Genomic DNA, 23200 nt, shown 5'->3' on the forward strand with positions numbered 1-23200 from the left:
AGTTTTCTGAGACCTGCCTACTGTAACCTTTCTTTCTTCCCCACACCCTCCACCACATGTTATAAATCACAATAAATCAGTCTTACAAAATTGATGCAAATAGTAAGAAAGTTGTTCAAATGGAACAATATTGCACTGACAATCCATCAGTCTGTACTTACTGTTCCATTTTACAATATCATCAGCCTCTTTATTAACTTCAGATGCATATACAGACTTCTTAAAGGTGTGGCTGCAGATTAAATTGCAACTCTTAATGATAACACATATATCATTGTAGAATCTACATTTTAAGGTCTTAGCTAACTTTCTTTAAAGTTTTCAAAATATCAAAATGTGGATTTGAGGTAGTAATACAGCTTCTCAATTTGTAAGCTGTATTTGTCCCCTGGGTTTCCCAGGGCATCTGTGAAGTGATTGGCAATTACATAATTACATACTGTTTACATAATGGAATTGCAGAATGCTTCCTGGCTTTCTTAAGAGTAGCCAATTCTCATTACACACACCCGTTTCTTGTTCTCTTGGTCTGGAGAGTATGCTTCGGTCCATATGCTGAAATGGGGGTGTTGCAGCCAGAGAGGGTTGAGTAGATAAAAATGTTATATACGAGCTAAAGGCTAATAAATTAGTCTTCACTCGGAAGGAGTTCTATAAGGTTAAAAAAGAAGAGTGCCCATAGGTGAGAATACTTGAGCTTAGTGATATGTATTTAAAAAAACCCCGCCTTTTGTTAAGTAATTAAACTTCATGGTATGCTAAATGTGGACTTTAAGTCATCCTTTTTAGAGTATCAGCATTCTTTTTAAGGACATGTAAATTGATGACTACAGCCTGAAAAAGTATTATAAACTACCTCAGAATACCAGTGCCCTGAGACACAGCACTTAATCCTCTAGTATGGTGCAATAAACCTCATTTTTCTTGGGTCACAGTTAATGAATGCAATGGCAGTCCGTCCATCATAGGTTATTATGTCACAGATAATGATCTTTGCACAGGCGTGTTTCCTTCAGTCCTTGCTCCTAGGTACTATTTCCTTTCCAATTACATCTCGTAACTCTCTTTGCTTTCAACTTTTGTCTTGCACATTTTCTCTTGCATTTTACATCTCTTCATGTCATGTTAATCTTATCTATTTGCCATACGTATTTCGAAAGTAAATATTGTTTATGTTTGGACAGTTCGGAGGGCCCAAAGCAGTCTAACATCACCTTGTGCTGATTGCTGCTCAGTTGTAAAAGTCTGTGTCGGCCTCAAAAATCTTGTGCTATTAAAAGACTCTGGAACAAAAAAAAAAAGAGTCCTGGGGATGTACCACTTAAGAAATTGTGATCTTGTTATGTACAAACCTTTTCATGTTTTAAAAATCTACTCAGGAGCAGTTCTCCTGACATAGTTCAGATCTTAAGGCTTCAATGTCCAAGCATGATCCATCAGAGCAGTATTTGTCCAGTACTGCCTGTATTTTGGGACTTCTGTCTCCCGCTTCTTCTTTTGTTTAAGGTCCAGAGTGGGTCACTCAAGTAGTTTTCCACAGTTTTTTAGTGTCACTTTAATTTATGGGGTGTTTGGGATGAGAGAGCAGCTGCTCTTCATTCTCACAGTGTCCAATTTCTGACAGGTGATAACACCTGCACAGAACATCCACATGGCCAGAGTGGTCTGCGGTCTAACCTGCAGAATGAGCTATAATAGTAAGAAGGCAGTATTTGATTAAAAATAAAATTGGTGTGGAGTGCAGATGAAAAGCCAGGATAGTACTGGGTTTATAGCTTTCCTGCAGAGGTGGTTTAAAAGTCACATCTGGTGATTGTCGCTAACTGTGGTGTGTATCTTTGGTGAAAGTGTTGGACACTTAATGCAGAGTTCTACATGAATTTATTAGACACCATCTGGGCATGTTTATACTAGTTTGTTATGATTCCTACTCCGCTATGCGGTATTTTAAATATTTTTACTACTTGAACTACAAGACTTGTGTTTTGAGTTATTATCATAAATTAAGGCTAAGGATGACATTGAACTTTGATTTTTATTCCATTTAAGAAATGTTTTTATGAAAACCCATGTTTGTGATCTAATTTGAGGCGGGACATTCTTCACAGCAGGATGCTCCCTAGTAGTTGGCACAGGTTCACATGACTATCCAAACTCGCCAAAGAGCTGTGGCTTTTACATGATTGATGCTTCCTCCGAGCAGTAGCGGCCTGGGAACTCTCTGACACGGGCACCCTGTGTTCAGTCCACTGCGTGCTGTGGGCAGCTGGCTGAAGCTGTGATTGTGTGCCTTCTCCTGGCTTCAAACGGCTCCTCCTGCTTTCCTAAGAGCCATCTCTCCGTCTAGCTGTTAGTATTTGCAAATAAAGCAGTAATCTTTGAAGTGATGCTGGTAATGATTAAGAGATAGCATTTGGGCAGCTGTATTTGATATGGCAGCGCTAGCTTCGCAGGACAGCTGTTATCCTTCTGAGCTGTGTAGCTGCCATCCTGGCACAGCTTCTGCTGCCCGGAGAGGAGGAGGAGGCTGAGGAGCAGAGTGGCAGGTCTGAGCTGGGGTTTCTGGAGAGCTCCTTCTTGGAGCAGCCTCACTCAGAGCAGTGCCGTGTCTGGATTTAAACACGTATGTCAGCGGTGGGAGAGGATACAACAGGTAGGCTTGGCTTACTACAGACCTGCTCGATGGCTGGGGAGTTTACCGCAGTCGGCTTCAGTGGGATGTCCTCTCCTGCATTGTAATGAGGAGTATGGGTCATGTCCTTTTAAGATTTCCTTTAGAAAAGGAGCTCCTGGACTGTGAGGCAGTATGTAGTGGGTTAAGGTTGAGAAGGAAAACAGGTACTGCAGAAGCTACACCTTCTCACTCAAATGAGAAGCCTGTGGCTGGCCAGACTTGGAGAATCTCTCCCAGTAAACAGAACTTTTCTCACAAGTGGCTTGTGCTGCTTCTAATCAATCCGTATCTTATATCCTAGTGATCCAGATGTAATTCCACATTGGTAATCTCACCTGCATTTTGTAATAGTTCTCAGAGTGTTTAGTGGTTTTGCATAGCAGTTCGTAAGTGACAACAAATTAACGAACTTGCCTTATTTGTGAATTTGTTCAGGACCTCAAAATTAACCATTAATAACCTTCATAGGATTATGTTGTAAACTTTGGAGAAATATGAAGAAGTGGATTCATGCTTATGATTTAAAAAAATAAATCTGTCCACATTATGCAGAGATTTTTGGATTGTAAGAGCTTGGTTCTTTGTAATTTCTGCAACCCTAGTTTGGAGGAATAAAGTGTTGCTCTGCTTAAAGAATTGATAGTTCAGATACATCAATAATAATAATATATTTATGGGACAAGGATTTCTAAATCAAACCTGTGCTCAAATTTCTGTTGTCTCAGCTGTAAGAAAAAATTAATTCAATAGTTTTCTAAGGTATTTTCTATGTAGTGGTTTCTACACAAAAAAAGCGCATTCATTTTGTAGAAAGTAAAATGTACTACTATTTTCTTTAATTCCTCACAAAAATGTTAATAAACCAGTTTCTTTTGGTTAGAAACTAACTGAAGAAAAAAATAACTGAAACACAAAAAGGGATATGTGAGTTAGATTGTTAGCTTTTTATTTGTATAGAATTTTAATGAGATGAAAAAACAGTCTTAGGTGATCGGCCACAGTGAGCAAAGGAGGTGATGCTCATGTGTCCTACAAACTGCTGTTGATAATCTTACTCTGAGGATTATTTTTTTTAAACTCTGGATATGTACTAGTTGTATTGTCACTAACCTTAAATCTCTTGTTTTTCCTATTAAATATATCACTATATCAGACATGGCACTTTTCTGTGGGTTTATCAACAGGAAACTCAATACTCATTTCTTTAAAAAAAAAAAAAAGGCAAAAATATGATGTAAAGCTTTGCTCAGCCTCAGTTGAAAAAGAGCTCAGGCATTATTGTTATCAATCTATTTCTTGTAAAAAATTGTTGCTTCATGATTAAAATTAAAAACTTTACTTGTCTGTCTTCCTATAAAGGTACCATGTGGACATCTGAAGGCTCATTAAATGTTACTTATTAAATGTCTACTCTATGCACTTCTTCTCCACACTGCTGCTTATTTTATTCAAATATGCGGATTGCTAAATGCTGCTAACTACATCTTAGATGATTGTATTCTCGTTTCTGAGTTTCCTGTCTGTGGTCATTAGAGAAGATGACCTTGAAATCTTGTGCTCTCATTGCAGACTCAAGGTTGAAGGGTCCAGTTCTTCTGGGGACAAATAGGAATGTAGATTATGCTTTTTTCACAAGCTGTTGGTTATTGTTTAATTTTAAACTGTCAAATGTGAAAGATGTTGCAGTGAATTTCTCACTTGAGTGCCTGTACTGAAAAATGTTTGTAATAACTTATATGATGTTCTTGGAATTAATGAATTCAGAATGATGGAATATGGGGGGGGAAAAAAAATCAAACCCTAAACTTTGATCGAGAAAACAACTTGCTCTCCATTCTGCCCGCTATCTTTCTTTAGCTTCTGTCATAAGAGGAATTAATACGAATAACAAACATACGTATGGAAGAGAAAAAAACTGTACCATTAATTGTTTATTGGTTTTAGGTTAACAAAGCCCTTGTCATTTGCGGATTGTGTTGGGGATGAACTGCCATGGGGATGGGAAGCCGCATACGATCCTCAGATTGGTGTATACTATATCGATCACATCAACCGTAAGTATTTTTCAATTTGCCATGTTGATTATATAAGAAGACTCACCATGATTAGACTTTCCTCAGAGGCTTTTAAAGCATGACTGGGAGGAGGGAAAGATTTCTTGTGAGAAGTAAAGTAACAGTTTCTGATTTTCAGTAGGTAAATTATCCCATTTGTGTACATGAGTTTGTTGGGGATGATTGCAGATGTATTATAATTGACTCAGCATTATTCATATGACTCTTCATCTTTTGCTTTGGAAGAAGTCCATGTAATGTCTAGTAAGTAAAGATGGTTTACATCTGTTGGTATCTGTAAAGTGTATGATGTTTGGTGGCTAATAAATATTCAGCAATGCACACTGGCAGAGATAGTCTGATAGGAGTAAGAAAAACTGGCTTCAGTCTAACTACTGAAAGGAACTGTTGTAGGTAAGGTAGTATGAAGTGTGTGTGGGTATTTGTAACTTGTGTATGAGGTCTGGCAAACGTTCTGTAGTTCTAAGAATGTTGTAGAATACATTTCAGGCTATAAATAATGCTGTATTTTGTAGTAATTGGAAAGGGGATGGGGAATCAAAATGCTGAGGAAAAATTGCCCTTTGGTGTAATATTATTGGCTTTAAAAGGCTTACAAGAGAATCTACTGATACAAAATGACTACATCTGTTTCTACATATATTTTTAATTGCATGGGAATTATGTCTAAAGCATACAAAACTATAGCAAAATTTGAAATACAGTGCTTGTTAGACTTACTGAAATGAATATATTCCTGAAAGTGTTTCTATCTTCTTTTTATGTGTTCATTACTCCATAATAATTTATACCTTTTCCTATTTTCTCAGAAATTATTTTTAATAACATAAGAGATTCCATTTGATACCTGAATAGGTGCCTGCATCTGTGCTAGCAGTGCTGTGTATTTACTTAAAAAATAGTAAGGTGTCTGTGACCATTTGAAATGCTTTAAGTTAGCAGAGACAACTGCACAAGGTCAGTACATACGGCATGTCCAGTCAGAGACCAGTGGTCTTCTGGAACAAAAATGGAGACAAGGCTCGTTATCCTATGGCATCTCAAATGTATGGGCAAGTGAATTAACTCTGAGATGTCTTAAGCTGCTTTCGGAGTCAATAGCTATCTCGTCAGCACAGCCAATGTAATGTAAAGTGTGATGTAGCTGCCAGGTTGGGTGTCTGCTTTGGACATGATCTGATTTAAGCTCCTTTGGCTGGGTTGGACTGAAGCTCTAACTAGAATGAGACATTAGACATCTACTGTGCTTATTGAACACCTGCAGTAGACACCTAATCTTGAACTGAATCCCATCCAGTGACCTCAGTTGGGGTTTTATAGCCCTGCTTTATTGGAATAACAATGAGAGTCCTCTGATCTTATGTGTGCTGTTAAATAGGGACATACCTGATTGAATTCAAAAGGTGAAGAAAGAGAAGGATTTGCTTCTGAATCTAAATGCTATTATAAGACGAAACTTGTCCTTAACTTCTGCTTTGGCCCAAACTACAAAACTTAAATCCATAAAATTTTGAGCAGGCAATCCACATTTATGGGCATTTTGAAAGTGCTTTCAGATAACTGCTCTGATAATCATGCTCTGTGCTCTCTTACTCCATACCTGCTCAAAATTTTTAATCAGTTCGAAAAATCTCATCCTTTTAGTTTTGTAGCCTTTTAAGAGATTTAATATTTTCCTTGAGTTTAAATGCTATTTCTGTGCATTGAAAATGAAGTCACGAACATTGTAAGCTGTTTGTGAGTTGGAATTCTGCTTCACACACGTGTAAAATGTTGGGCCTTGGACACCATTGTCTTGGAATTCTCTCAAAAATTGTTAATAGACTGCCAACGCTAATGGTTCACTTAATAGAGAAAAGTTGTGTATATCTATCTGTACGCGTGTCTTTCTGTGGCTGGGACAAGTAACTGTGATTAGCTAGGTTTCTTTATATTATGTTAATACCTGTGATGGAAGACACAGTTGTGAACTTTGGTATCCTTAAAGTAGTTTCCAACCATTGTTCAGTAGTGCATTTAGTTTCTGTTACAGTAATGTATGTGCCGCTTTGTAGCAATTTCAGTGAAATTTCTTATTTTGTAAAGTGGTATATTTTTGTACACTGTATTTTGTGCAGTGTTTTGGTGAGAGTAGTCTTGAGCTTCTGGGAGGTAAACTGCCTAAGTGTCTTGTAAGCAGGTCTTTTTTTTTTTTTTTTTTGCCAAATGCAGAGATTATAACTTCTACTTCGTCTGACTGGGGTGCATGTGTTTTGATGCTATTGAAATCTCTAGGATGGAGGCCACTAATAATTGGAGGGGGGAAGCCTTTCTAGAAAGCAGTTTTTGCACCTGCTTACTGCTTTATTAGCAGTGTAGTAATTCAGATGTGTTGAATATGCTTTCTGGATTTGAACTGTTAAAATTCTGTCAGGACAGAGGATACGTTAGAACAAGGAAGACTGCTTTACTCTTTCAGCTGTATATATTATAATTTTGTTAATGCTCTCTTTTACTGGACAAAGAAGAACTGCACCCACAGTTAGGAGGAGGATCAAATGAATAGATGCCTGAAAAACAGGTTGGATAAAGCGGGATTTCAGGACCCATAAATGGCAGCTTGAGGGATAGTGCCTTGGGAAGAAATCTGTTCTCCTGTATTACGCAGGGAGAGGTGACTAAATGAGTTTCATGTTCAGTGTCTTCTGGCTGGATTTATTTCAGCAAAATGTTTGAGGGAAGGTCCATTGATTCTCTCGCATCCCATAATTAATTATCCTGAACAGCTTCTCTATTACCTGCCCTCTTTTTCATTTCTTTTTCTAGTGTTGTTCCAATTCTGTACCTCTGTACACAGCTACATTTGATACAACTGTGAAGTTTCAGGTTGCCCACAGGACTTGGAGCTGTTGTAGTAAAACTGGCCAATCTTGTTAGATTTCTCAAACAAACCCAATAAACACTGAGCAGCAGGCTAGACCTTAGTGCAATAGACTGTAAATTCAGATGGTCTTGTTCATGGTTATTCCCTCTTTTTCTGTTAAAAAATGAAGGTTGGAAATGTTAAAGGTGGAATTTCCATAAGTGTTCAGTGTGGGACTTATTCTGCTCCTCTTGAAGGTGGATATTGGCAAAACTCACACTGATTTCAAGAAAGCAGTAGTAGACTGCAGCTTGCAAAGCTCTAAAATTTCTACCAAATTTCTATAATGAAAGGTTACATTCTTAAAAAATTATTTACCTTCCCTTCTCCCATACAAACCTGAAAAAAGCCAACTTTCCTTAACTGCCAGTGGAAACTCAGTTTCTCCTCCATAGAGGGGTAAGAGTTGGCTGCTGTGAGCAGTCTGCAATTGTAAACACTCCCTCAGACTTCAGGAACTTGCTTTTGGTGTCAATATTTTAAGTGTAATTTGGTTTTATTATCACACATTTTCTATAATTTTACATATTTTTGAGTTTTTTTCAAATACAGGTTTGGTTTTTTTTTTCCTAGCTCCTACTGATGGCCTCAGAGCTTTCTCATGATCCTTTTGGATGATGTAACCCACTTTGAGAAACACTGACTGAGGTCATTACTTTGTGAATATATTACCCCAATTAGGAGTTTTAATGTGATGCTTTCAGCTTCAAGGGAGACCAGATTACAGGCCATCTGGCAAGGCAGAACATGCATATGATGTGGGTAGCTAATACCATAAGAACCTAAATGCTTACCCTGTGGTTCAGTAGCACCCTTTGTTAGAGGGATGACTGAGGGGATATTATTTGGCAGTCAGGCACTGAGGAGTTCCTTTCGTGCAGGATCCTGCTTACTGTAGTTTGGGAGAGTTCAGAGATTTTATAGCTTGTGCTGTTCACTTTTGCTGCATATATGTACTCATGTGTTCATCTATTTCAGCTGTCTAATTTGCTAACATTTAACAATTTTGCTAAATAACACGGTTAGGAACTCAAGACAATACCAAAAAGTAATACAAACCCATCGGTCCACTTTATTTTGTATATCTACAGGCAAAGTCATCACTTTCACATTTTTCCAATTCTGCCGAGTTTTCAACATCAGGCATTAAGTGGCTGAGATGCAAACATTTATGCTCTTAGAGGTTGGATTTGCAAACACTTTTAAGCTGATACAATCTCCGAAATAATTGGCCCTGCTCTATTGCTACCTCTGGCCTTTTGTTCTGTCCCTGCAATGTTTTTGCTTATACTGGCACGAACATTTGCATGGCCAGACAGTGAATCAGATCAGGGAGCTGATTCGAGTTGAAACTAATCTGGTATGGAAAAAAAAAAAGTTGCTATTTGTTCTCCTTTCCACACCCCTATTTATGCAAGCAAGAGCAGGAAGGTGACCTGGGGGTATGAATGAACAGTCAGGTGGAAGAGACGGGGGACAGCTGCTTTTTGTGGTAGCACTGGTTACGGGTATTTTGAAATGACACCCTTGAACTTTCATCTGTTCCGCGCCCTGTGCAGGCTTGCCAGGAAGCAGTTTTGACTCTGAGGCTGTGATTTCCAGGTGCACTTCTCGAGTGGTGGTGGCAGCTGAAGTAGCAGTCATCGCTTGCTCTGGCTCCCGCTCCCACGTTGTGTCAGCGTGAGGATGTGTAGTAAACGGACAACAGGGAAGCACTCTGCTTCCTGAGGTGTGTGAGTTGTCATTCCCCACCTTCTCTTCCTTCCCCCAGCCGCTCAGGTTTTCTGATTCGGATCGTTGCATAGGATGAGTGTAGATGAACAACTGTGGAGGTAATGGGAGCAAGAAAGGGAAACTTCTGCTTCTGGCTTGACATGGATAGTCTGAGGGAGCCCTGGGCTGGGACAGCTTCTTCCTTGCCTTCAGCACCCTACGTATTCCTAAATAACTTATCCCCTTTACTTCCAGTTTTTATTTTCAGGGTCAGGAATAACCAAATAGTCTGAGGGAGCCCTGGGCTGGGACAACTTCTTCCTTGCCTTCAGCATCCTACGTATTCCTAAATAACTTATCCCCTTTACTTCCAGTTTTTATTTTCAGGGTCAGGAATAACCAGGCAAGTAGTTGTTTTCTTCATTGCATTGATCTAGTTAACCTATAAAGCATGTGCTCTGCTGGCTGTTAGTAGTGTTTAGTGGCAAAGGTAACAGAAAGGAACTGAAGGACAGTAATTAAAAGGCAAGGATGGGAAGGAATAACTTCTAGCCCAGTAGTATTTCAGACCATCACATCACTTTCTTTTTTCTACTTTGTATTCAATATGATGATTTTTCTCCCTGCCCTACGCCCCTGGCACTTTTCTTCAAAATGGAGTTGGCCATCTGCTCTCTCTGCTTCTGCAGCTCCTCCCTATTTAGTCGTCCACTTTGGAAGCATGAATGCATCTTTCCCAGAGACTGCTTTCTACCACTGTTTCATCCACAAAGAAAAAAAACTGAGTCAGTGATGCTAAAACATCAGGAAGCATAGAGGTAGAGGTGTCATTTTAGCTGGAGAATAGAATTCATTGAAGGTCCCTATTTCCTCACTTGGTTTCCATCCTTTTTAAAATTTCAAAACCTACCTATTTACCTACACTGTTTGACACTTGTAGCATAATATTTTAACTACAGGTGCTCTATTTCTTGTTGTAATCTTAAAGGCTTTCATGCCAGTTTACGCCTGTGCAACTCGTTTATCTAACACAGGAATGTCTGTGGGTAGACTGACTCTTCTCTGCACCATCCTGGGACTCTAGCACATCTGCATCTATGAAAGTATGCCAGACTGTATTTTCAGACAAGGAAGAAATCTGAAAATCCCACCATGAGTCTGCAATTGCCATTAGCTTGAGGGAGTCGAATGGTGTGTCATGATCATAAATGTGCACTGTTTGTTCCCATGACCCATCACCATCTTCTAAGCAGGTGCTGACATGCAAGCATTTGGGAAACAATTGTGAAGACTCTTTATTGTCAGCAAGCACATGGTGAAAACCCAGTGCAGTATATCTTAACTTGAATCTTAGTTATAGGTGTCTTTCCTGCACCCTGGCTACAGGAAGGGATTAGAGTAATCTGGTGCATGGTGGCTTGAGGAGGGATCGAGCAATGAAGGCTCTGGATTAAAGATGATTTTAGCTTCTGACTTTTATGTAAAGATTATACTTGCATGTTTTTCTTACATCTTAGTTCTGATAGACATAGCAGTAGAACATTACCTACTTGATAATGTAGAGCAAAATGCCCAGAGTTTCTACTGCATTTGACTCTGAGATACATAAGCATATGCTACCCGATATCGAGAAGAAACTAATGTGCCATAAGGATAACACGTTCAATATTTCTTCATAAAAATCTCTGAATAAATACTTCCTGGAAATCTTCTTGTGCTTCCACAGTATAGCTGGAAAAAGTGTTCCTTTTCTCTTGTTACTCAAATTCAAGCACAGAGTTATTTTATGGAAAAGTGAAGAAGGTGTCTGGAAGAGAGGAGGCATTTTTTGTGTGCAGTTCTATGGCAGGAAACAAACTGTAGACAGCTTAGTTCAGCACATACTCTGAATAACCCAATTTTCCTCCATGTCTCTCTATAGAACCCATATTCCATCTTACTATATGGTAGAATGTGATTCTGAGTATCCAGCAATATGTTAGATCATTTTCAAGACACTGTATGTGTCATCTTCTTGAGCTGCATGATCTTGCTGAAACTGCTGTCTGTAATGTGGTATTCTTTATGTACCTATTGAACAAATATATTGGTGTGAAATGATGTAATATTTGTTTGTGAATTCTTTCTCAAATTTTTGGGTACGAATTGCTTTTCTTGTTTGAGTTTGAATTGTAAGTATTTTAAAAAGGGGGGGGAGGGGAAAGGACTAAGAAAAAAATGCATTCAGAAAGCTTCTGGTATGTGAACAATAAAGGACATTCCTTAAGCCAGTCTAGTAACACTGGTTATTCTCCCTGAAACTAGTGCTACTACATTTGCTCTTTTGCTGTTCATTAAGACTTGCATCTCAGTTGTCTGCAATGTTTGTTATGCCGGTTGAAATACAATGAAGTAATATTAGCACTGTTTTTTTTTCTAAGTGTAGTTTTGTCTGATTGCAGGCAAAAGTACTGCAGATCGGAAAGCCAGTTTGTTCTGAGAAATGTGAGATATTCTTGTAGAAGAAACATATCCATAGTGATCATGTGATGTTGTTGATGAAATTGCTTTCACCACCCACCACTAAGCTAACTTGTGTTACCCTGTGATGGTTGATACCAGACACCATTTTTCCTCTCCTGATGTTTTCTGTTAAAAGGTTGTTGATTTTTGTTTGTTGAGACATTTTTATGCGAGATACCATTGAAATCTTGATTCACCTCCACTGTAGCTGCCCCCAGTTCAGCTTGCCCTCGTCATGCAGTAGGCTGCTTTCCAGGTATCCCCTCCTCCTCAAACCACCTCTGGAGTAGGATGTAATCCTCTATCACAGCAAAGGCATCGGAGGCTGTCCAAAAACCAGTCAGGGTTTAGCTTGTGCACTTTATTCAGCCACTGGGATTCAGGAGAAGTACCAGTGATTAGGGATCCTGCATGTAGTCAGCTATTGGGTTTGGGGTTTTGAGGCCTGTGTTACTCTTTAAGGTGGGGTTCTGTTTGGTTGGAGGTAGTAGTCCTGCAATTATTATGCAAGGTAACCAGAGATGTCAGGTGAAATAGAGTTATTTTTTCATCACTTACTATTTCAGGTAGAGAAATTGCCAGCCTGACACAGTGTCTACCTTGGCGCAGTCCAGAGCACAGCCAGCTGTGTGCGGCACACTTCTGCGTCAGTCAGAACCACCCTATTTGCAGGGCTCAGCCACTGCAGTTTTGCCACCTCTTGTCTTGTATTTATATGTATTTTTTATATATATATAAAAAATGTATTATTTATATGTATATGTAATAATAAACATATTCCAGATGTTTTCCACATCTGGAAACTTTCCTGTAAGTTGGTATATGAGGGAGAAGGTGCATAGTATTGGTGAGTAGATCCATACTTAAGATTCTAATGGATGAGTAGATCCATAAAGAGGCTTGCTGCTGCCAAAAAAGGATGTCTAGCTCCTTCCCCAGCTGGGTTGTTCTTCCTCTTTATACTGGCTCATTGGACCGTTGGTAACATGGCACAACTCGCCTAACCTGCCAGAACATGATGTATCTGATTTCATGTTATCTTTTGGAGTCAGTGAGTGTTTGGGTGGGTTTAGTGCATCAGATAGGCTTTGTGCTGGGTTGAGGGAGTACAAAAGACTGTGCAAAAGAGAACATGTGAAGGTGTAATGCTGGGGAGTGTGGGTTGAGGTGGCATGGTGGAAACCACCATTGCCAAAAAAGAGGGCTATTACAGCAGCTCCAGCTGTTGCATGCAATTCCCCCCCTCCCCGCTCTCTTCCCTACAGATCTTAGGTCTCTAGTCCTCATTTCTAGCCAGGTCAACTAGGTTTCCTTGGAATAGCCTCTCATCCAAGATGGTGATTCTGCTACATTTATGAACTGGAATAATACGGGCATGTGTTTAAACAGATGAGAGTTCTCTCTTCAGGATGAAGAGTTCAATGTCATGATTTTGTCTCCTTTTGCTGTGTATGAGTCCTCCTCAAGCCTCAATCTAGCATCTCTGGCTTTTTTTAGTAGGACCCCTTGAAAGTACTCCTTCTCTTAACTGTGTTCCCTAAATGCAACATGTCTGACTGAACAGAGTGTACGTGTGGGTCTTTCTAGAGCCAATCGACGCTATTATTTTGTTTGGCAAGGGGAGATGTTGGAAAACTATTGCTTCCACATATTGTTAATCCTGTAGCAAAATGTCCAATTCTCTCATGTCTAGCAGTAAGGCATCAGGGAGCCATTCGCTTCCCTGTGGGATTTTCTAGTGGGATTTTAATTTAATGTATTTCAGCGAAATACGATCTACTGCTGATAAGGTAATAGTTTCCTTCTGTTCAAGTAGACTGTAAAAATTTGGCAGAGCTTCTTGATAGCAGACAGGAACCTAAAATAAGAAAATATCTCATTTAAAAAAATAGCCACCTGTATCCTATATATAATATATATCTTATGTATAATTACACAGAGCATACATAACACTGCAGCCCTTGAAATAAGTTCTAGCCAAAGGAATAAACAAAACTTTCAAGGCATAAAGTCAGTCCTGGCATTTTGGTTTTGATTTGTTGTTTGGCCCAAATTCTTTGCTGAGTTTAACTGCATCAAACCTGGCTGGCAGTGAGCCAGGAAGAGTGCGTTTCATGAATAGCAGTATGATTAAAGCCAGCGCAGCTTGCTTTTCTATGTTACAGGGCTGTGATCATTTCAGTGCACAGGAACGTCCTTGGGTGGAGCGTGCCATCCTGCCGCTTGTGCAGTTCCGCTGGGCGAGACCTCAAGTGTTTTCTGCCTCTCAGAATTCCCCCCAGCGTGAGTAGTCACTCAGATCTTTAAAAATAGGAGGAAATAAATTGCTTGTTTATGATTTTTTTATAAATTTATTAGCTACGCACTTGCAATAATTTGTTTAAAGTTAAATTAATTGGTTTTAAATCAAGATCTCTTAATAGAATTGAGTAATTTTCATTTGCAAGTGGCTTTGCCAAATGACACTAAAACAAAGTCAAACTTAGGAATGTTTAACCTGAATATTAGGTGCTCCACCAACCTCCTCATTCTTTTACTATGGATCATTATTTTGCATTGTGATTGGACAGAGAAAGTTGATATATCAAGATTCTTTATTTTTTTTTAATCTAAGCAGTGCTCTTGATAGAGCCTGATGTACAACTCTTAGTTGTTTAAAGATCCATTTTAAGGACATTCCTTTAGTTCATATCTAAGTTTGTCACAGAAAATGATGGCCTTGTGTATCTGTAGTAACTTGTATTTTCTCTACAAGAAACAGCTGAACTCTTGCATTTAACTATCTGGTGATACAGAAAGTGTTGGAGAGGTCATGCTCAGGGGGGTGGTTTGTTCTCTGCTGCCAATGACTGGAGCCCAGTTAGTGTTTTCAAGAACAGATACAACCCTACAGTTCTGTCTAGTCTTCATAACCAGTGCTTACTCCTCACCCAACCAGCAGAAATAACGTCTCCCCATTTGTCTAGCTAGCAACCGGTTGCGTGATCCCTATCTGCTGCAGACAAGGTCGTAAGGCATCCTGTTGCAGTCACTGGTGGAAACATTTATCTGCTTTAAAAAAGGAACGAGATCTCCCAAGTTTATTTTACATCAGTCACTGAATGATATGGCTAGGGTAATGCTTGGATGTTCTTTGTGGTTTAAATGTCACTTTTTGATTTAAGCATGAAGGGCTTCACATCTCATTTTGAAATGTTCAGCAAGCTGTTCCTACAATGACATGCATGTAACCAGCCCAATAATATTCTTGTGTATACAAGTTTGACCTTAATAGCAGGTGCTTAAAACATTCTTGTCCAAGAAAAAAATCCTTATCTTTGTGAGGCTTTACTCCGAGAAGTATAAATATTTGTTTTTGAAAGGAGGACTCTGCTTTTTAAAAAATTTTATTGGCTGTTGTAAGGTATGTGCTCAAATGAACATACTTTTGAAAATGCAGTGCTACAGTACCGGAAATATTACCCATAGTTCTGTCTTTGGTTTTTTTCCCTCTGTGGGGTAAACCTACTGATTAAAATTGAGACAACTGAATAGTATAGATGAACAACCATATGGTGCTGCTACACAGGCATATGTATATATGCGTATGTGTGTGTATATATATGTATGAAGAACTTGCCAAGCAAGTTGATAGGCTTTTTTGGGTTTTCCACTTCTTAATATTTAAGAAGACATAGTGAAAAATACTCCAGAGCCTTCTCTGCTTGGTAAAAGTTGAGTAACAATTCTGGTTACTCAGTCATTCTAGTACTGCTTTGCTTTTTCCAGCATTTTCCCAACTGAGTGTTCATTGTGGAATAAAATACATGCAGATAGAATTGGCTGAGAATAGTTTGGCCAGTCAATGTACATACATAGGCAAATACGCAGACCTCGGTATGCTAAAGTTACAGTATGCAATTTTTAAAATGCAGGGTTACCTCTAACTCGTTTATGATTGTCAGTATAAAAGATGTTAGTTCATACAATCATAGTAGTGTTTTGCACATGCAGCTTGGGGGCAAAAAGAAAATGTCTGACTGTATTTGTCAGCAATACAAAATAATCTGCTGTTCATCAGCTTTGTCCTTCTCTTGCAGTCACAAGGACAGGGCATCTGTGGGCCACGTTTTAGGACTCTGCAGGCTACATTTGGTCTTTGGACTGCATGTTGAGCAATCCTCACTTAAAACCTACAAGGCAATTACCTACAACATGCTTGAAGATGAGACCTTCCAATCTTGTAAGATTATTTGGTGGCTGCTGGTTGCACTCTTAAAACACAATCACATCATTACATTCTTCTAAAAAACCAACATAACTGCATTTATCCTATTTGATCGTTGACCCATGAGAATCCTGCTTCAGCCTCTTCATCCTGCTTCACAAAAAAAGGACAGCTCTGGAAACCAGCACTTCTTGTCTTGTGTAAATAACTGTGAATGTGGAGGTGTGTTAAAGCACAACAGCAATAAATGGCCACAGATAGGGACATGTGTTGACCGCTTAGGAGAGAAAAGGTATCGATTTGCTTCTCTGTGTGCCTGATATCTTTGTGGAAAAGAGCAGGTGGCTATAAACATGGATATATGTGTATGTGTCCTAGGCTATACTTAGTTTTTTGGAGAGAGTGTTCCTGCTGGGGTTATTGGAAAACCAACTGTGTATAAAGCTTCTCTGCTTTAATCTTTTATGCACTGCACTTGGGTGTATGTGATTTATACTCTCAATGCATTCATTGCGTCCATCTAAGAAATACCTGTCCCAAGTAGAAATACAAAAGCTTGTTGTGTTTGTAAATGGTGGAGGGGGTCACCAGCATGGGTGTGTGTGTATGTGTTTGTATTTGTTTGCTTTTAAAAGCATCAATAGTTCCATAGACATTGTCAGTTTAGGATCCTACAGGGTTAGTTTTATGGGAAGCTTCTTTTTATTTGAATGTCTTTTGGTTTATGTGATACTAACATCAAAAAATGCTTTTGAAAAAATGGTGGTATGGGGAATTGTTATTAACCAGCACCTGTCCTTATCAGCTTTTGCTGTTACTCATATATAGAGTTGGAGTGCCTTCTCTCCAAGAGTGCACTTCAGCTACAGTTTAGAGCCATCAGGTTGGTTCTGCTGCGGTTCTTCCCGCACCCCCATGTCTTCAGCCACATGTTCCTCTTTTTTTCTCACAGTAAAGCAATTCGGAGAACTAAAGTGGCAGAAATTTAACCCAGAGAATATACTTTCCTCCTTGTTTTGGCAGAAAAAATTCTGAAGTAAATACTTTGTACTTAAATACTTTGGTACTGAATGTTACTTTTTATCTCTGTAGATCTGTGTAGATTTATGGCATGTAACTTACAAAGAAAATGCAGTGGGGTGCACGTTTGCATTTTTATTTAGATTTCAAACTTTTCATTGCTAGGTCTTACGAGAATGTTTTTGTACTTAGTACAGCTTTAAAGGAAGAATATTCATTGTACAGCTTCAAAAAGTGTTGAACTAAGTCAGGAAATACTAATGATAAGATTGAACATTCAGCCTTAACTCTTCTTCTTCGCATGTTTACATTAAAAAAAAAAAAAATCTTAAAACCTACAATGAGATTGATCTCATCACATACTTTCTTAACATATACCACTATTGTGTTTAATCCTCTCATCTATGCATTCTATGCAAGTCTGTCTTCTGTGTGGCTGCTGGAGTTAAAATGGTTGACCTGAAGCCCTTTGTGAATTAAGGGCCTGTTCCAGCCCACTCATTTATATTACCTGGGTTGTCAGTGGAAAGAAGTAGACACCTCAAAAAGGCAGCTCGATCCCATCTTGGGCACCTGTCTTAGATGGAGTGAAGCTCTCTCTGAGGGTGGCCCTCTCTGCCTATTGACCATAAAGAAAGTTGTGTCTTGGATGAGCTGCCTAGCAGGGATAGGGATAGAGTTAGGTGAAGTGATCTGGAGTGTTCATGTTCTGCTAATTCAGTTACAGGGGAAAAAGATAAAACTGTTTTCGTAGAGGGAAAGGAGAGAGATAACCACTATAAAACACGAATAACATATGGCTATAAAAATTAATGATGTGGGGAGGAGGTTTGAAAAAAATGTAATAGCTGAGATTGCTTTTCATTTTTGTTCAGAAATGCATTCAATTTTAAGACATCATTGAAAGACTTTATTGATCCAATTATTTCCAAATACTCTGATGCAAAAAATAAGCTTTTTCTTGAGATTGAGGATGTTATTAATTCAAGGTTGGAGATGTGGTAACGCTCTAAATAAGCATTTACCTATTGTATCCTAATTCCTAATTTTGCAACTGATCCCTTAAATACTGTTTCTTACCCCCGCTATTGTGGCAAAGAAAACTAAAAAAAAAAAAAAAATTGAGCACCTGCTTGGTAACCAAGGTCAAGCTATGGTTTAGACTTATATAACTGTGGATTACAGGCAAAGAAACAAATTAGTTGTCAACGGATTTCAGCAAAGGTCTCTTTAAATCTTTTCTTTCTCTCCTATAAAGAAACAACACAAATAGAAGATCCCAGGAAACAATGGAGGCAAGAACAAGAGAGAATGTTAAAAGATTACCTCATGGTAGCCCAGGATGCTCTCAGTACTCAGAAAGAACTGTACCAGGTGAAAGAACAGAGGCTAGCACTTGCACTGGATGAGTATGCACGGTTGAATGATGCCTACAAAGAAAAATCGAGCTCTCGTACAAGCTGTAAGTCCAGTAGAGAATACAATAACTTCTTTGATCTGTGCCTTGCAGGGGATCCTGTTTCTCTCTAGGCTGAGTTTTCAAGGTGTGCTATGAACACCTTGTACTCTGGCTTTTTTAGAGAGAGCATCCCTACTTTTAAAAATTTTATTTAACATAAAGATATTCCGCTGGAGAGAACCCTTGTGTCCCTGATACAATTGAACTCCTTTGAGCCGTGGTTTAGAGCAGTTGGCTCTGAAATCTGTTTTGTCATGCAGTTTGTCAGAACAAAATTCTGCCAAATCTAGGCTTGAAGTAAATAGGATCTCTTGTACTTCATGGCTGCATGCTGAAATGGCCCTACTGTGTTGACAGGTGTCTGCAATAGACCAAGAAGGGAATTTGTTGCTGCTTTATAAGAATAGCATGCAATAATTTTGTAGCTTCTGTGCTGTGATCGGGGTGAAGTAGAGATACATGTTACAATGTTGGGCAAGGAATTGGCATGCAGTAAAGTGCTGTCAGAGGCCTGCCCTTGGCCAAACATCTCTCTTGGAAGAAGGCAGTGTGATAAAAGTAACAGGCACAGCTGCAGAAGAACTGAGTGGCAGACCTCTGAGGCTTCTGAATAAATCTTCTGCTTTCCAGAAATCTCCTTAGAAATCACAGCTTCCAGGAAGAGGTGATTGGAAGATGGCCTAGCTAGAAGAATGGGAACAGAAGGCAAAGGATAGGAAGCCAGGGAGAATGAGGTGCTACCTTAGGATCCTGGGATAGGCAAAGGAGGAGAGATACCAAATAGTGGTAGGGCAACAAAGGGAGAAATCTTGATTATTCGTTAATTATTGCCATCCTGCAATGATGACTACTCTATAAGGACTTTTTTTTTTTTAAGTATTACATGTTTTTCTGCACTTTTTAATTTTAGATCAATGTGGATTCATCAAGGAAGGGACTAATTAATGACTTAACAGTACTTAACTATTTGTCCTTTTTTGTCTTCAAAAAAAGTGTTCTCAGGCTCCTCATCAAGCACAAAGTATGACCCTGACATTCTGAAGGCTGAAATCTCCACTACAAGATTAAGGGTGAGAGTGCTTAATTCATACTCATTTGTATTCTGTGTGCAAAGTTTATGACTATAGAATAAGCAAAGCTTGAACTAGCAGATGCATCTTGTACCCTGGTACTGAAACCTTCTAATATTCTTATTTAAATACCATTCAGAGGTTTTTAATGAATTTTTAAAGCTGTCTCTGTTGCTTTCAGATAACATATTTTGGGGAAACCTTGACAAATACTCTAAATAAATGTGGGTTTAAATAAATCCAATAACTGTTTTCACTTGTGTGACTTGTTTTTTAAAAGGAAGAGTAAAAAATCTTTAGGTGAAAATAGAAAAGTAGAAAGCCAAGGTGAGCTGCAGCTAGATGACTGTTTTTACACAATCTTTCTTCTGTGAGAAATGCACCATTAGCTACATGAACTGCCTCGCAAATTTCTATTGGTTTAAAAAACACTTTTCAATAATGATGTGAAACTTCACTCTGTTTTGTCAAAACGGAACAGTTCAAGAAAAAGTTTGTGTTCACGTTTTGAAATTGCTAATGAACAAAAATCCATTATTTGGTCAAATGTGTTCAGTATGGTCACTAACAGACTCCATATAAAGAACTTTCGTTCACAAGTTAGTCTGTAGTGAATTTATCTTGAATAAGGAGGAAATGCTGCGGAAGACATTTAAAATCTATATACAGATATGAGCATTATATCGAGCATTATATAATGCTCGATGAATAGCCTAGGCTTTCTGTAGTTAGTAATGAAAAAAAAATTGGATCAAACCATGCAGGTTAAAAAGACAGCACCTCACAGCATAGTCCTTCGATGAGGGCTGGAATACAGACTGTGGGAGCAGAAGCAGCGCAAGCAAGGGCAGTCACTCAGCTCCTCCATTGCCCCCTTCTGGTTTCTGCACAGAGCAGCACTCGGAACCCTCCAAGAGTAACATTTTCCTTCACCTGGAGTAAGAGTTATGATTAGAAGTCTCAAGAATTAATGTTTAAAAGGAACTGTGGAATAGCTTGTTAAAATTTTAAGCCCCAGTATAAATCAGGAATGGAATACACTGTAAAACTAGTGTTGGGATGTTGCCTTCTTGACTGCTTGTACACCTGTTCATTGTTACCAATCTTAATTTGTAGTCCCTTATCCTTTAAGGAGAAGGGAAGGTGGTTAGTGAGAGAACTTATTTCAATGCTGGAGGAGGTGGGAGAAAAAATTTTGTAAGTTTAGTAGGGAGAATCAACAGCAGTAAGGACTCTGTCAGGAACAAGAATGAAAAGGCAAAGCAAGAGCTTCTTTCTAAAATAAGTGGAGCAGTAACAGATGTTCCCTTTTGGCAAAGGGATCACTAGTATATTTGGGAAATTAACAGTGGTACTGAAAAATGAAATACATGACCAAATTTAAATATAGTCACCTACAAGTCAGAAGAGAATTCAGACATGGTCCTGTGCTCAGTTTTTCTCGTTACTTAGCTCTGATCACCTCCCAGCTCAAGATACAGAAACACTGAATCACCTCTTGGCTGCAGATCTGCAGTTTGCCTGCTCACTGAGGAGAGAGGCAAATGTGTTAATCACAGTAATTCATTTTTTGGAGGTGCTTTCATCTCTTCAAGAAATAATTCTCTTGGAGTCAAGGACCCTAGTATCCTGCTGGTTCCCAACACCTGGTTTGTTGGCATTGCAAAGTCCAAGTTGCGTATGTGCCTAAAATAGGTGACCTGAATCTTGTCTGCAGAGTTTAGAAGGGTGCAAGTCCAAGAATATCTGTATCAGCATAAAGTGTGTTGTCATCCAAAGCCACTGGATATGAAAATCATTGAGATAAGAAAAAGTGGAGCCCTGTGATGCTGGGGCTGGAAAGTGGTTTTCATGGAAGATGGCAAGAGAGGTATGACTATTATCATAGTTCACCCTTATTTGAATGTTTGAAGATGCTTTGCTAATATGCCACCTTTTGGCATTTTACAGTATATGCATGCGTGGACTTAATGGGAAACAAAGTTAGTCATTAGTAAGCTGCTAGCCAGCTAGTTAGAATTTGCACATTGTTTAGTGAACTATTAGGTCAGATGTACTAAACCTGTTTCTCTCCCACACTAGCTGATGCTTACTGGTATCATCAGGTTAATGGTGGCTGGAGGGGGAAACTCAGCATTCGAGGGAGTTCGGGATTGGCCTTTGGCCTTTTCCTTGTTAGCTGCGCTTAACACATGCACGTGGAGCCTTTTGGATACATGAATTGCCTATTGCGCGATAGGTTGTGGAGGAAATATGGCAGAAATCAGACAGCTGTTAAATGAAATAAGCAGGAGAAGAAAGACCTTTCTCACAAGGTTAAAACTGAAGGATCCCATCCTGCAGTGGACTTTTGAGTGGGGCCATTTGGGGTCTTAATTAGTAATCAGTAAGATAATTCAAACAACACAAAGCATATGTGATCCCAGTATGTTTTATGCATTTGCAGCAAGTAGGGGATGCACCTTTATAAAGTAACAGGAGGGTATTTTTTTGTTGTTGTTGTCCCATTAGTACTTGAGTGCTGGGAATAGAAGGGGATTTAGCACAGGAGCTGGCTTGAAGATGCAGTTAGAAGGAGGAAGCGAGAGGCCTGTCGGGTGACTTAAGGTGATGTGCAAAAGCAGTAGAAGGGGGGTGAAGGATAAAACAAGTGAAGAGTTGTGAAAAAGACAGAATTACATGAAAGTTTTGAAGGAGAAAACAAGAAGCACAAGAATAGTTTAATGCAAGTATGATGCAGTAAACACAGAGTCTATATTATGAGGTAGATCATGTCCTTCTAGGATAATATGCCTAACTCGCATTGCTTGATAAGGAAATGATGATGAATTACAGCAGAGGACACTCAGAAAATGATGATGAGGAAAAATATAAGCGTTTCTGTGAGATCCAGTCCTCTAAGTTGAAATCAAGTGTGACTTCTGTTATTACTATAAATTCACATTACTGATTTAAAAAAAAAAAATTAGCCATTCTGTGTTTCTCTGAAAAGTTGGAACTTCTTTCATATTTTACACATTACTTTACCTGAAACGTAGAGGTAATACCTGTTCATTTTCTATAACCTTGATGATAACACTCTAGAGATTATTCTTGGGGTTTTTATGCTAGTCAGGGAAGAAATATGTAAGGAGTGTTGAATGTGGTACTTAAGAGACATTGCCTATTTATCATGCTAACTACTCATTATGGTCCAAGTAAAAACAGTTTTCTGTCAAGTAAAGCAACTAATGATGATACTTTCCAAAAGCCTGAACCTAACACCTCATCTAGAGAACAGATTTTGCTTTGGAGAAAATGGAGATTGAATGTATTTTATTCAGTCACAGAAAATTCGTTAGCCAGAAGCTACAAACTTAAACTTCTAAGTAACATTCACAAATCCATATGAAGAACGCCACAAATCACTGGTTATTTTAGACGTACAAAGCATTTTAAATCTCTTGGAAAGCTACAGCAGCTGCTGATGGTTAGTACTTTTAGTTACCTGGCATGTTGGGAAACTTAACTTTTTTTTTCTTTTTTTTTTTTCTTAATTTAAAGAATAGGACCAAGTAGGAAGTCTAGGGTATTTGGAT

General features: G+C 38.8%; 1 protein-coding gene across 1 annotated transcript; it reads left to right on the forward strand.

Annotated features, from left to right (window-relative positions):
• Window positions 1-1937: 1937 nt before the first annotated feature.
• LOC104621284 (protein WWC2-like) lies at window positions 1938-19940 on the forward strand. The gene is made up of 4 exons (XM_010287722.1): window positions 1938-1942; window positions 4619-4728; window positions 18352-18555; window positions 19546-19940. Exons 1-4 carry the CDS (start codon window positions 1938-1940, stop codon window positions 19671-19673), a joined length of 447 nt encoding a protein of 148 aa, XP_010286024.1. The 3' UTR covers window positions 19674-19940.
• Window positions 19941-23200: the final 3260 nt, after the last annotated feature.

This window comes from Phaethon lepturus, unplaced genomic scaffold (genome assembly GCF_000687285.1).
Source record: "Phaethon lepturus isolate BGI_N335 unplaced genomic scaffold, ASM68728v1 scaffold17255, whole genome shotgun sequence".
Classification (NCBI taxonomy): Eukaryota; Metazoa; Chordata; class Aves; order Phaethontiformes; family Phaethontidae; genus Phaethon; species Phaethon lepturus.